At 39.2% G+C, this 12500-nt stretch overlaps 2 protein-coding genes across 2 annotated transcripts; both read right to left on the bottom strand.

Moving 5' to 3' along the window:
• Positions 1–8017: 8017 nt before the first annotated feature.
• LOC138048571 (uncharacterized) lies at positions 8018–8993 on the bottom strand. The gene is made up of 4 exons (XM_068894747.1): positions 8973–8993; positions 8559–8621; positions 8301–8467; positions 8018–8162 (listed from the first exon to the last, which is right to left on the bottom strand). The coding sequence occupies exons 1-4, from the start codon at positions 8991–8993 to the stop codon at positions 8018–8020; spliced, it is 396 nt and encodes a 131-aa protein (XP_068750848.1).
• Positions 8994–10741: 1748 nt separating this feature from the next.
• Positions 10742–11468, bottom strand: LOC138048570 (uncharacterized). Its single transcript, XM_068894746.1, has 2 exons — positions 11261–11468; positions 10742–10905 (listed from the first exon to the last, which is right to left on the bottom strand). Exons 1-2 carry the CDS (start codon positions 11466–11468, stop codon positions 10742–10744), a joined length of 372 nt encoding a protein of 123 aa, XP_068750847.1.
• Positions 11469–12500: the final 1032 nt, after the last annotated feature.

The raw sequence follows: 12500 nt of genomic DNA, 5'->3' as shown, positions 1-12500 counted from the left end.
CTTCCACATTTTCTTCGCTGAAAGAAAACTCTGGTTCGAACTGGTACGGCCGAATCACATTTTCAGGCATACTTTCATCGTCAATAGAAAGACTTGATTGAGATGAATGTGAAGAGGTTTCGTCGTCAGACATTTCGGTGCGACTGGAACTAAACAAGCTCAATATACTCACTTCGACAAGCTTGCAAGACTTCTCAAGCAAAACACAAGGGACGCGTAAGCCCTTCGCTTGCTCCCTTCACGATTTGACGTCACATCTTAATCCGCTGGCCGTTTAAGCTCCGCGATGAAAAGGCAACATGGCGGGTGCAATCCGAAGCTTTGGACCGATTTTTTCATAAAATCATTCATCGTCGATATAAATTATCCCTGTAAAATTAATCCATCCATGCAATGTCAACATCAATACAAAAAATAGTTAAAATTAGCCTTGAGTTCCCCTTTAAGAAAGTCAAGGTGAAAACTGTGATAAATAGTGTCAGTAACTTTTCTGAAATGAAGTAAGGTACTTACTTGATTACAATCTCAGCTCTCTCACCTGCACTAGACAAAATTCCCAATGAAAGGAAAAACATAAACCAGGAGGCAACCATCGGCTTTCCTTCGCATCTCGGTGAAAGTGGCAACGAAGATGTCCTAACCTAAGTGTTGCTTGGCTTCAAACATATCTATTGATACTTACTTACCTACTTTTGGAAAAGTTGCATGATTACAATAGTGGCTAGTGCATGCGCTCTAGCCACACAAAACAAAAACAAAAGAAAACAATGTAGTGGAATGGGATTTAATTAGAGGGCCAAAGTCCAAATACAATTTAATTGTGGACTTGAAAGGGTTATCAGTGGCTGTTGAGATTTCGTTTAAAAAGCTGAGTCACTTCTTAACTAACTCATACAATGATCTTTGTGGAGTGACGTGGCACATATCTGCATAAGCTTATATGGAGCAATAAACTTACAGCCACAGTAGACTCTTGAGTCCTGAGAACATGTTTTCTGGGAGTTGAATTATTCCATTGTCATGAAGATCTCTAGAAATGAAAGTATGTAATGCAATGTATAAGTAGCCTGCATGACAGGCGCTTATTTAGCTCACTGCAAAGCGCGAGAGGCAAATGCGCAGCTCAAGATGAGGGGAAGAGAAAAATAACCGCCTGTCGCCAGTCTATTGTTTATGCTCTTCCGACCCCCAACACACTGACAAAATTTGACTAACAGTATTTTTTGAGTTGACCAATTAAAACGCTTTCAATCATTCGCCTGCGTAGCAGGCGGTTTGGCGAATTTTTACACCCCTCTTTCCACTGGGGTTGACTCTCGTTTGTTCGTTTTGAATATGGCCGTGGGAAAACCTGGAAGGGTAGGAGAGTGAGAAACCGCCTGCAATCAACCCCCTCAACAATTTCGAAACCTCCGTTCACCCACGGACGGAGAAATAGCGTTCCTGATTGGCTGATCAAGTCTCAGAAAAATCCTCCTGTCAGTCATAATTTATTGCTCCCTTTTATAAAAGTGCAAAGACAAAACAAAGCGGAATAAGGTGGCAATCTGGTTTCAATCTGGTAGCCTGGATTTTCTGGCATTCTTAAATAAGAGCAGAAAGACGTAAAACCACAACTGAATAGAGGTTATATCTTGGCAGTCCTTCCCAAGGGAATTGGCAAAAGCTTCATATTTTAGTTTTATCTCATCGGCGAAATGTGTTCTGTGCTAGTAATCACACCTTAATTTGAGAAGTATTATCGGTGACCAGATTAAATTAAAGAAGCTGAAGGATGAGAAGCATCAGCTAGTTTTCGCATCAGCAGAAGATGTGTTGCATAGACAAGGCATTTCTCAACGTGCCGAGATGACATTTTCTTTATTACCACAAAAACATGTCGTCAATATATATATGTTTGAAAGAAAATTTGCCCTGAGGAGGATTTGAACCCACGTCCCCCCCGTTATTAGTCGGGTTGGTAACCACTACACCACCAGGACAACCATGCAGGCAGCAAAGCCATCGAAGGGGTGATTTACGTTGTCAGGGCGTGGGCCTCTCGGGAAATTTTCTTTCAACGTGACAAGGTAGGGGAGCCTTTAACTCCACTTGAAACCCAACTAAGGATGAAGTTAATGATGCACGACCGTAGTCAACTTAGCGGATAACAAGGAAGGATCCTCGAATGATATAGGCATTGTCAGGCATTGTCAGGGTTTCTCTCCTACACACACACACACACACACACACACACACACACACACACACACTCTCTCTCTCTCTCTCTCTCTCTCTCTCTCTCTCTCTCTCTCTCTCTCTCTCTCTCTCTCTCTCTCTCTCTCTCTCTCTCTCTCTCTCTCTCTCTCTCTCTCTCTCTCTCTCTCTCTCTCTCTCTCTCTCTCTCTCTCTTTGAGAGCATACAGTGCACATGCATGTATTATATGGCAATGATAGGTTGTCCTAAGGTCATCCTAAGTTTGTATCAATTCCCAATGAAACGTTTGGTATCTGAACTCGGATTCTATGTTGGCTTTAACATGGCCAAGGTTACTGCTGTAAGGGATATTTTGTTATGCTTTTGGGATTCAAGACGTGCATTCATCCAAAAGAATCGTTGTATTGGCAAAAACAAAAGCTATGGTATTTGAGACAATCTGAAAGCACTTCTGCAGGTTACACTTCCAAAGTACTGTAGAAAGGCAAAGTAATTTAAATAATTGAAAGAGATATAATAATTGGCGGGGGCCTGTTATATACCTTATTGTTATTGTTGCTCCAAACTAAACAATGTAAATGATTATAAATAAATGTACGATTTAAATATATCTATCATAATTAAATATTTACTGTCACGCAAGTTAATCATTTCTTAAGATGAGTAATAATTTGCTGCAAGTTGCATTGCATTACGTTTTTACTATTTTCTGCGTCAGGGTACAGTGTCTGTGTCAGCCATGAATTTGAAGAAAAATGTAGAGTAATAATTATTCTATCCTCGTATTTACCTTGTACCTACATTCTTTTGTGAGTAACATTTGTATGTGGGGTGCATTATGTGAATGGATTATTTTCGGCATTAGTTTCTGAGGAATAATTCACCTTTGCGTTCCACTGCATGGAGGCACTGTCTAAAGGTTCATTAAACGGCTTTATGAATATACTGCAAATAAGTCCATCCAAGTTTTAGAGCTATTTCATTGCCATCTCAATGTGCACTTGTGTTATTAATAGACAAAATTGAGAATGTGACATTTTATTGCATATGTTTAGATAATTAAACTCAAAATTTCACAGTTGCCCGAGAAGCGAAATGTTCATTTTTTGGACAATTTTTCAGCCTTGGGCATTATCATCCGATATACTAGCCGCCTCAAGGGCCTTACTTAGTCCTACGTTTATATTACGATTCTATTCTATTCTATTCCACTCGGCGAAGTCTCTTTTTGTCTTATGGCTGTTTCTGCTTAGGTGGCCTCATACACCGTAAGCCTTTTTAGAGACATCACTGTCAAGACGGCCAATTCTGCTGGAAAGAGCAGGACTGCTACAAGACCGGGGACTACATCCCCTACTCTTATCGAATAGTGTGTGGGTTCTTTAAAACCCCACAAGGAACTTATGAACATAGAAGTTATTTGTGAGACGGGACCTACGGTTTATTATCCTTATACCAGGAGACTTGAAAGTCTAACCATTTGCAGATGAAATTACAAAGGCAGCAGTTATTTTAAGATCCTGAGTGTTGATGCGGCCGGGGTTCGAACCCACGACCTCCCGCATGACACTACGATGCCCAACGAACTGAGCCACCGGTGCGGCAGCTGCATCGGCATCATTCTCAACAATCCAAGGCCTTTGTTTACTTGGGCATTTTGACTTTTTCTTTCTACATTTTGATCCAGTGCTCTTTAATCTTTGCTTTAATTGAAGAAGCGAATCCTTCGTTTTAAATATTTTGACGAAAAAACCAGATTAATCGTTAACTTTCTTGTGGCTTGTCTTTAACCAGCCAATAGGATCGCTTGTTTTCCCTTACCTTGCGTTGTGAGAACTTTGTAGTCAAGTTATTGTCGCTATGTTATAAAAGATTTGGTTCATGCTTTTAGCTGTGCATATATCGGTTATGGATGCACTTGAGCAACTCTTACGCTTCTTTCGTGCTCTCCAAACTTCCCGCGTGCATCCATAACTAGATATACGCGTGCTAAGCATCTGAACCAATTCTTAATAAATCGAACCTGCTTAATGCGCATTCAAAAACTTTAAGTTGATACTTGTGCAATATAAATGAATAAAGTTAAAGTTAAAGTTAATTACGAATTCCTTCTTGAAAGGGTTATCAATTACTGCTGACATTTGATTTACACAGCAGTCTGCTGTGAGTCACTTATTAATTAACTCATACAAATCTCTGTGCAGTGACCTGGCTCATATCTATATAGAGTGCTGCCAGTTTACAGTGATTCTGTTACTCCTGCCTCCTGCGTCTTTGACGCACCAAAATCCCCCAAGACGCAAAATAATATGTGGCATGCGTCCTACAGGACGGAAAAACGCAAACATGACACGACCGATCAAAGATTGCCTCGTTTCTAGAATTAATCTTGGAATATATTGCACAAATTACTTCGGAAGAAAACTATCGGGTGGCTCTAAAATATGCTAAGAAGTAATTTTTGCATGAAAAAATATGTCTGCACTTGCTTTGAAAATAAATTTGATCACTTCAAAACACCGCTATGTTGAATTTTTATTGCCGAGAGCACCCTGGGAGTGAGGGTTACCAAATATGGAGTAAAGCACGAGGGTCCAAAGAAAGCTCGCCAGAAAAAAAAAAGAAAGAAAGAAAAAAAACAAAACAAATATGTCGACAATGGCAGTACACAGAAGAAAACAATACAGTTTATCCCTATAGGCGACTAAAAAACATACGGATGGTGCGATGATGAAAAACGTCATGTATTGCAATGTTTGCTCAAAGTTCAAGAAGAAGAACTTGCTCAACAGCGCTAGCCTTGAGCAAGAGAAAAAAAAAGAAAAGCCGAAGTGTTTTTGAGCTGAATTATAAACCAACTTCTTAAGCTTCAGAGTCAACTTTAGAATATTTGTAAAACTTCAAAGGTGAAGCTGTTTGATCATACTGAACGTCTGAAACGTGAAAGTGATTGTTTTCAATTAAATAAACCAAACTATTTGCGCTAGCTTCACGTTCCCGCAATTTATGTATCTTGGTGGTATTTTAATACTTACATATTACTAGCTTTGTATTATTTTAAAGAGATCATGCACGTTTGCAGAGGGACCCATTGCGTTTGGTCTGGGACTCATAACTTTTCATGGGATGAGTCCCATGGACTCACTTTGACAAGTTCTAACAAGATCAATGAGTTTAAATGGATGATAAACTTACAGCCATCGTAGACTTGTTAGTCCTGAGAACATGTTTTCTGGTAGTTGGTTCATTTTATTGTTACGAAGATATCTAGAAATGAAAGTTTTGAAAGCAATATATAAGGAATATTGTGCAAAGCTATGTTAAAGGTAGTACTAATTTTATCTTAACTTGGCTTAGCTTTTAAAAGCATAAGTAGAGACACTACAGAAATGGACTAGAATGTTCAGTGCAACGAATCCAAACGTAGCAATAATTTTGGTTTCATTCCCATGATGTGTTGCAGATCACTGCATGACTCAATTGGAATTATACAAGGGGTAGTACAATCACTAATCACGATTGCCCCAAAAGAGTCTGCGAACGGGTAAAGTGAAATCAAAGCAAAAATAGAGGATCGTATAGATTAGGTTGTTGTAAAGAAAACAATGCGGGAAATAAAAGAAAAGGAAAACAAAATAACTAAATAATAATAATAATATGAAATCAAGAATAGTCAAACTAAGGCAAAAAGGCGTTTCTCCTAAGGTTTTTCATAACCAAATGCAGTTTATAGAAAAACTAACTCTTCGTCTTCAACATTAATATTGATCAAGAAAATCTCGCTGAATGTATTTAAACTGAAGTCGAAGTGCAAAGTGTTCCCGTGCGTCATTCGGGATCAGGAGACTACCTTGGTGTTCTCAGAGCTCACAAACGAATAAGAGGTTACGTTGTACCAAAAAAATAAACAAACAAGAAAGATGTAGCGGAATGATATTTAGTAAATTAAGCTTAGAAGGCCAATGCAATTTAATTGTAGACCTGAAGGATTATCATTTTTAGAATGAACTCGAATTCAGGACCAGACGAGGGCTCATGTGGAACAGCAACAATTTATTGAAACACGCGTTTCTCACACCCTTTACTTACATCCCATAATATGCGATGCTAACGCTTATTTGCATAGTCAAAAGGACAATACAAACTACTTAGAGAGGCAGAGAGTCACTTATAACTTAGTCAAACAAATATTCGTGGAATGGCCAGGCGCATTGCGATGTATATTTTTCAAAGATTGGTCGGGGCGCTATACTTATACTTATATGACAGAACTGACCGGCCACACCAGGCATTTGGAAGGACTAACTTTACACCGCCTTCAAATTAACACTCTTCGAGGATGATATACAATCCTCCGGAAAAATGAGAGGTATTATCATGCAAGTGTTCCTTCAAATTGTTGCATTTTCTTTGCAAACCGATGGGTCTGGCCGGCCAGTTCTGACAAAAGGAAATCGCCCTTATACAACTATCGCAGATTTGTGAGCCCTAAGGAAACTTTTTTTTTTCCCTGGAAATTCACTTATTTCATTGTGAACAAGCAATCGCAATCTAGGAATAAAGCATGCAATGCAATGAATAAGAAAATTTCTGCAAACTTTTACTAAGGTGGGCAGACATAAGGGGTCAAGTTACAGGGACATGATACAGCGACATGTTGCAGCGACAAAAAACGTGGGTAGTGCACACTGAGGCGACATGAAGCAGGGACAAAATAATAACATGTGCACACACGTGAAAATGTTGCGAGTACATGTTTCACCGAGGGATATGTTGCAGCGACATGTCCTCTCGTGTGAAGTTCATGGGACACGTCGCTCATGTCCCTGAACATGAATGTACCCGCAACATTTTCATGTGTGTGCAAATGTTGTGATTTTGTTCCTGCTACATGTCCCTGTTACGCGACCCTAATGTATATCGCCTTAGTGTGTACTAAGCATCTTTTTGTCGCTTGAACATGTCGAGACAGCATGTCCCTGCAACATGACCCCTCGTGTCTGCCCACCTTTAAAGTTGTTCATCCATCGGATTTTAGCCAGTATTTTTGCGGTCCTCTACAAAACGACGACGTAAAATCATCAAATTTGAGGTTTTGATGACAACGTAAGCATGCAACTGGGAATCTTTCATTCTCTGTTTTCACTCTAAAATGGCTCGTACCAATTTATTTTTAGGATACTTCGCCCATATTGTAGGAGGTGAACAAAACTGAATAATCGCAAAAGACTTAAAATAGAGCCAAGTTATATTTTGAATTGACCTTTTTCCTCGACCGTCGTCGTCGTAGATCTTAACGTCCCTAACAACGTGAAATAGCCAAATTTGACTCCTCTTAGTGCACACGCACAGTCTGGTGAAAATTTCCACTTTTCTTTTCATTGTTTTTCATCCTGAATTCCCCGGGATCTGTTTAAAACCTGTCCGGACTGATGAAGAACAAGGGAAAACACACTATCTTGACGATTCATGGCAGCTTCAAAACACAATGGTTTTACGTTTCCTGATTACTATGAACGGCTGTCTTCATGCTTGAGAAATTAACATTTTTGTGAATATTTCAAAAATCAACTTTTTCTATCCTTAACAATTGGCGCCCTGTCCTAAATTTGTCCCGGTTAATGACAAATGTATATTAATAGAGAATTATTAAAATGTCGTCATATTCATTTTCTCCCTCTAAGCACAATGCGAAAATGAAAATGTCTACCTTTTTCTTTCGTTTGTCCTAAATTCTCCGCAGGCTGTTTTATACCGATTTTTTTCCGCTACTAACTACTTCGCATGAACCGCCAAGTGATACTAAAGAATATAACATCATCACGGTTCATCTGCAGCTTCTAAACAAGTGGAACAGAAGTAGTCCTCAGTCTGATCAGCATCCTTCTCAGTAACTCCGACACATTCTCCATGAAACCACTCGTTGCAATCACTGCACTGAATCATGAAGCCTTTTTCACCCTTTCTGCAAATGCAATGAACACTTTCCTCCTGACCATCCTCTTGACAATTCTTGTCGTGTTGCTTTCTTCTTATCTTTTTTTGCCTTTTCTCTTAAACTTGTGTTCTTCTTTGACATATACCCACATGGTGTTCAGCGCACGCTTCAGCATCTTCCAGTGAAAGAAAACATATCTTTGCAAGGTGCTCCATGTCGTCTTGTCCAATGCTCTCTTTACCCTTGACATACTCCTCAATTACAACTCTTGGGGGTACCCTTTGACAAGATTCACTTCCCTTTTCAGATACCCACTTGATGCGTTCTTTGGGCTCCAGACATGGCAAAAGCATAAAAATGTAATTTGATGGCAACCCAGTAACCATATGTTTGCCTCTTAACTCCCATAATTTAGACAAATACTTGAAATCCTCTGAATGTGACCTTTTCAGAACCTACGTCAACTGGTTGGTCTACAACGGTAACCTGATAAAAGAGGCAGAAAAAAACAAAAAGAAGGGGACCAAACTCATTACAAGCACACAGATAAAACTTATAAGCTTTTTATTACTTGAATGAACTCATCAAAGGTAACAAGATCTTTTTTTTTTAAATTCAAATTCTTATATCACAGAACAACAACATACACCTTAAGACAACTCAAGGAGAATATTGACAGATACAGCTCAAAAACTGTTGTCTTTTAAAAACAGAATAGATGAGCAAGTTGACTAAGTCGGTATTTAAGCGAAACCACTTCTATTCTTCTGCCTACAAATACGTACAAGTATTTGACGGATGATCTGTTCAATAACAGACAAAAAAAAATGGATTTACCTTCTCGTTCTCCTCCGCCATCTTGCCAGTCTCCTCTCAGTTGAACAGAACCGAGGACCCCATATTTTCCTCCGCGAATAGGGCATTCATAAATCTAAGCCTCCACAATTCCCCCATATCCATGTCATATAGTTCTAGTCCCGCGTTGCAGTAGGGGATTGGGCATGGCTGGTCCCAAGAGACAGCATAAAACTACGTGTTTAAGATTTTAATGACAAAAGGAAAACAGATTATTCCTGGTGTACTCACCTTTAGAAGGAAATTGTTTTAGGCGCTGAAATGGCCAAAGTACGCCTCAAAATCACTGCTAAGGTATCGAGAAGACAAGGTAAGCAGTTTTTGTTCGATTCATGTTCTTTATTTTCGACTCGTAAACACGTTTGCAAATTCCCATACAAACGCTTATGCTCGAATTACATCGTTAGCTTGGTGTACCTGTGGTAATTATTGGTTTGAACGTTCAAAAGTCGGCATCTGTAGCCGAACGATTATTTAAGAGCTAACAAAGAAATAATCTGCAGTTCAGTGGAATTTTACGAGTTTGTTTCGGCGAAGCTTCGTGGAAAAAGGACCGTGGAAACCAATCAACCACTGTATCCTCTCCCGATCGAAGTCGTAAGTCAAAGAAAGGGTTTTGAGAAACACAGCTATGCGAAAAACGATTGTCTGTCTTTAAGAATCAAGGGCCTTAAATGCCAATTAAACTAGAAAGTGATCGGAACAGATTTCCCTTGATGGAAGCTTAAAGCAGTTATCATAAATCCCAAAAAAATCAGAGTCAACAATATGTTAGATGTCAACAATCTTGAACTTCTTTCGGAAAAACTGGAGAACTGGGTAAATTTGATATTTCAACATTCAAACCTACGGGACGAATTTGGGCATTGTGTTGGGAAATTAAATAAACGCGGTGGTGACTTCCAAAAATATTACTAGGATTCCAAACTAATTCAACGCTTTCCGGCTGTTTTCCTTGATTCTACAAAATTCTCTTGGGACATATGAAATATATTTGATTGACAGGTTATCTCCTCTTGGCCAATCCGAATTGCCCGTCCGCTGGTGGATGGACCGTGATTCAAAATACTCAAGAATTGTAGCAGGCGGGATTTCAAAACTACTTGTCCCCATGCCAGTCGCGGCCCACTCGCGCCAAAACCATCGTACTCGCGAGTGTTTAGATGATCAAGCAAAAAATATCCCGTCAGCTATGCAGGTTATGACCTATTCTGAAATATATTTTTTAAACCAATCAATGTTAAAGATAGATAAAGTTCAGCTAAACGGTGTTAGCGTTTTCAATTTTTGATGGTAATATTTTTGGAACTCACAACCGCGCTTATTTCCCAACACAGAGCCCAGATTCGTCGCGTAGGTTTGGAGGTTGAAATATCAAATTTTAAAGGACCGTTCATTATTTATCGGGGGGGGGGGGGGGAAGTTAACCTTTTGTATATGGTATTACTTAAAACACTACTAAAAATCTAGCATAATTATACACATATTTACAGCAATGCAACAGCAACGGAAGTATTATTAAATTGTAAAGTTGTTACCCCACTTCTACAATGGATCAAGAAACCACAAAACGTATAATAAAATCTACTACAGATGTATGTTATTAAGTGGTTGAACTCTTCTGCGAAATAAAGAAAACCATATAAGAGAAGTGTGACATTCTAGATGTATATGTACAGTAAATGTGAACATTTTTTAATAATCGACGACATTAATAAATACAAAGTCTTGTCTCCTGGAAAATGTATTCATTAATTTGTTCCTCCTACACCATCGCCGCCATCATCGTCAATATCGTCATCGTCATCCTCACTGTCATCCTCATCATCATCAGAATCATCATCATCATTATCATCAAGATCATCATGACTATCATCATCACTACCATCTTGAGATTTTCGTCGACTTGTACTAGCTTATTTATGAAAGTAACTAGAAATTGGATTCATGTTTTCTTTGGGGGCTTGTTTCTTTTTTCTCTTCGTTTTCATTTCCAGTTTGTGCACCAATGATTGGAGATCTTCGATTATATCATTGTCAACATAACCCTTGGCCAACAACTCTCGAAGTGGTTCTAGGTGAAACCTAGGCTTAATATTCTTTGAATTTAAGTTTTCAATGTTAACGTTGGATTTTGTCACAATGGGTTTTAGAAAATCTCCTCCATCTAGTATATGATATGTAACCACTGTATGAGGGTGTCGATTTTAAGATCAAAGAGAGCAAATTTCTAGTGTTCTTTTCCAAGGATTTCTTTCTCCTCTTCGCACGTTTCTTTCTCTGCTCCTTCTGTCGTCTCTTTTGTCTTTCCTTGTCCGACTTTTGGGCTGATTGCTGACTAAATCTTTTACAAAGGGAACAATACACTTCATTTGCATTTCCCGACAGTACTTTTAACTGCTGGATGGTTTCATCAACAAGGTCAATCTTCTCCTCGATGTACTGCAGTTTCTTGTTTACCCCTAGCACGATATCCATTGTGGAAGAAAAACAGCTTTTCTTGCTATCTTGAATTTTTTTTTCGTAGACTTTCACCTTCTTGAATTTTCTTCTCTAGACTTGCAATAGTGTTTTCACAACGTCTCAAATACCCACTACAAACATCCTGTGGTAGGTTTTGAAATCTACGGACGTTTTGGCCAAGACCATTGTTTTCACTGGATTGCAAACTGTCAACAAAAGTACTAAATGTGGACACTTCCTTGTTTGTGTCATACATACATCCAACGCCTTTGTATGATTAGGTAATTGTGAAACCTCTCAAGGTTCCTAAACTCGCCAGCAGTTTCTTCGAACAACATTGGTGTTATTTCATTGTAATATGCCAACCTCTCTGTGTGTGGATTTGGAAACAGAAATGAATGGTATGGTGGCTTTGTTTCAAGCACTTTCCTTTTATCCATACAAACCCTACCACTGCTCGTGCTTAATACACTTTGTTTCTTTGTGGAACTACCGTGAGGTACGCATCTTTGCTCTTTGGATTTTGCCAGTACAACCGCCTTCAATTTCAAGCGATGGCTCAAGGTAAATTCCGGTTGAAAATGTACCCATTCCTCCCAGTCTTTATCGTAATTTTGCAGACCTTCACACTCCTGACCAAAGAGCTGTGAAAATCTTTCCAATAACTGGGGTAAGGTGGAGCCTCTTTGAAGTTTAGTAGCAACATTTTGAAGTCCAAACATAAACAGGACATCGATCTGGTTTTCTTCATCCGCCATCTTTAGTTTATTTCGTAGCCACGCCTGAGCTAAGCGACCGCCCCTTTCTCGTTCCCAGTTTATGTGCGAATGTCAAGAGCGCCTTGTAACTTTTTACTATACAGCCAGCACACGCAAAAAGCTACATAATGTCTGTAAGTAGATCAAGTGGTGAAGAGACGTCAAAGACTATAAACGGCATAGTCAATGAGAAGACAAGGGAGGAAGTCCACGAAGTACGTTGGCCACACGATGCACGCTCCGATCTGAGAAAAAATGTCAAGTATGGAACCAGCGAATGCATCAAGGT

Source organism: Montipora capricornis, chromosome 5 (genome assembly GCF_036669925.1).
Source record: "Montipora capricornis isolate CH-2021 chromosome 5, ASM3666992v2, whole genome shotgun sequence".
Classification (NCBI taxonomy): domain Eukaryota; kingdom Metazoa; phylum Cnidaria; class Anthozoa; order Scleractinia; family Acroporidae; genus Montipora; species Montipora capricornis.
Note: the sequence above shows the minus strand (reverse complement) of the source record. Positions and strands in the feature narration are given on the sequence as shown.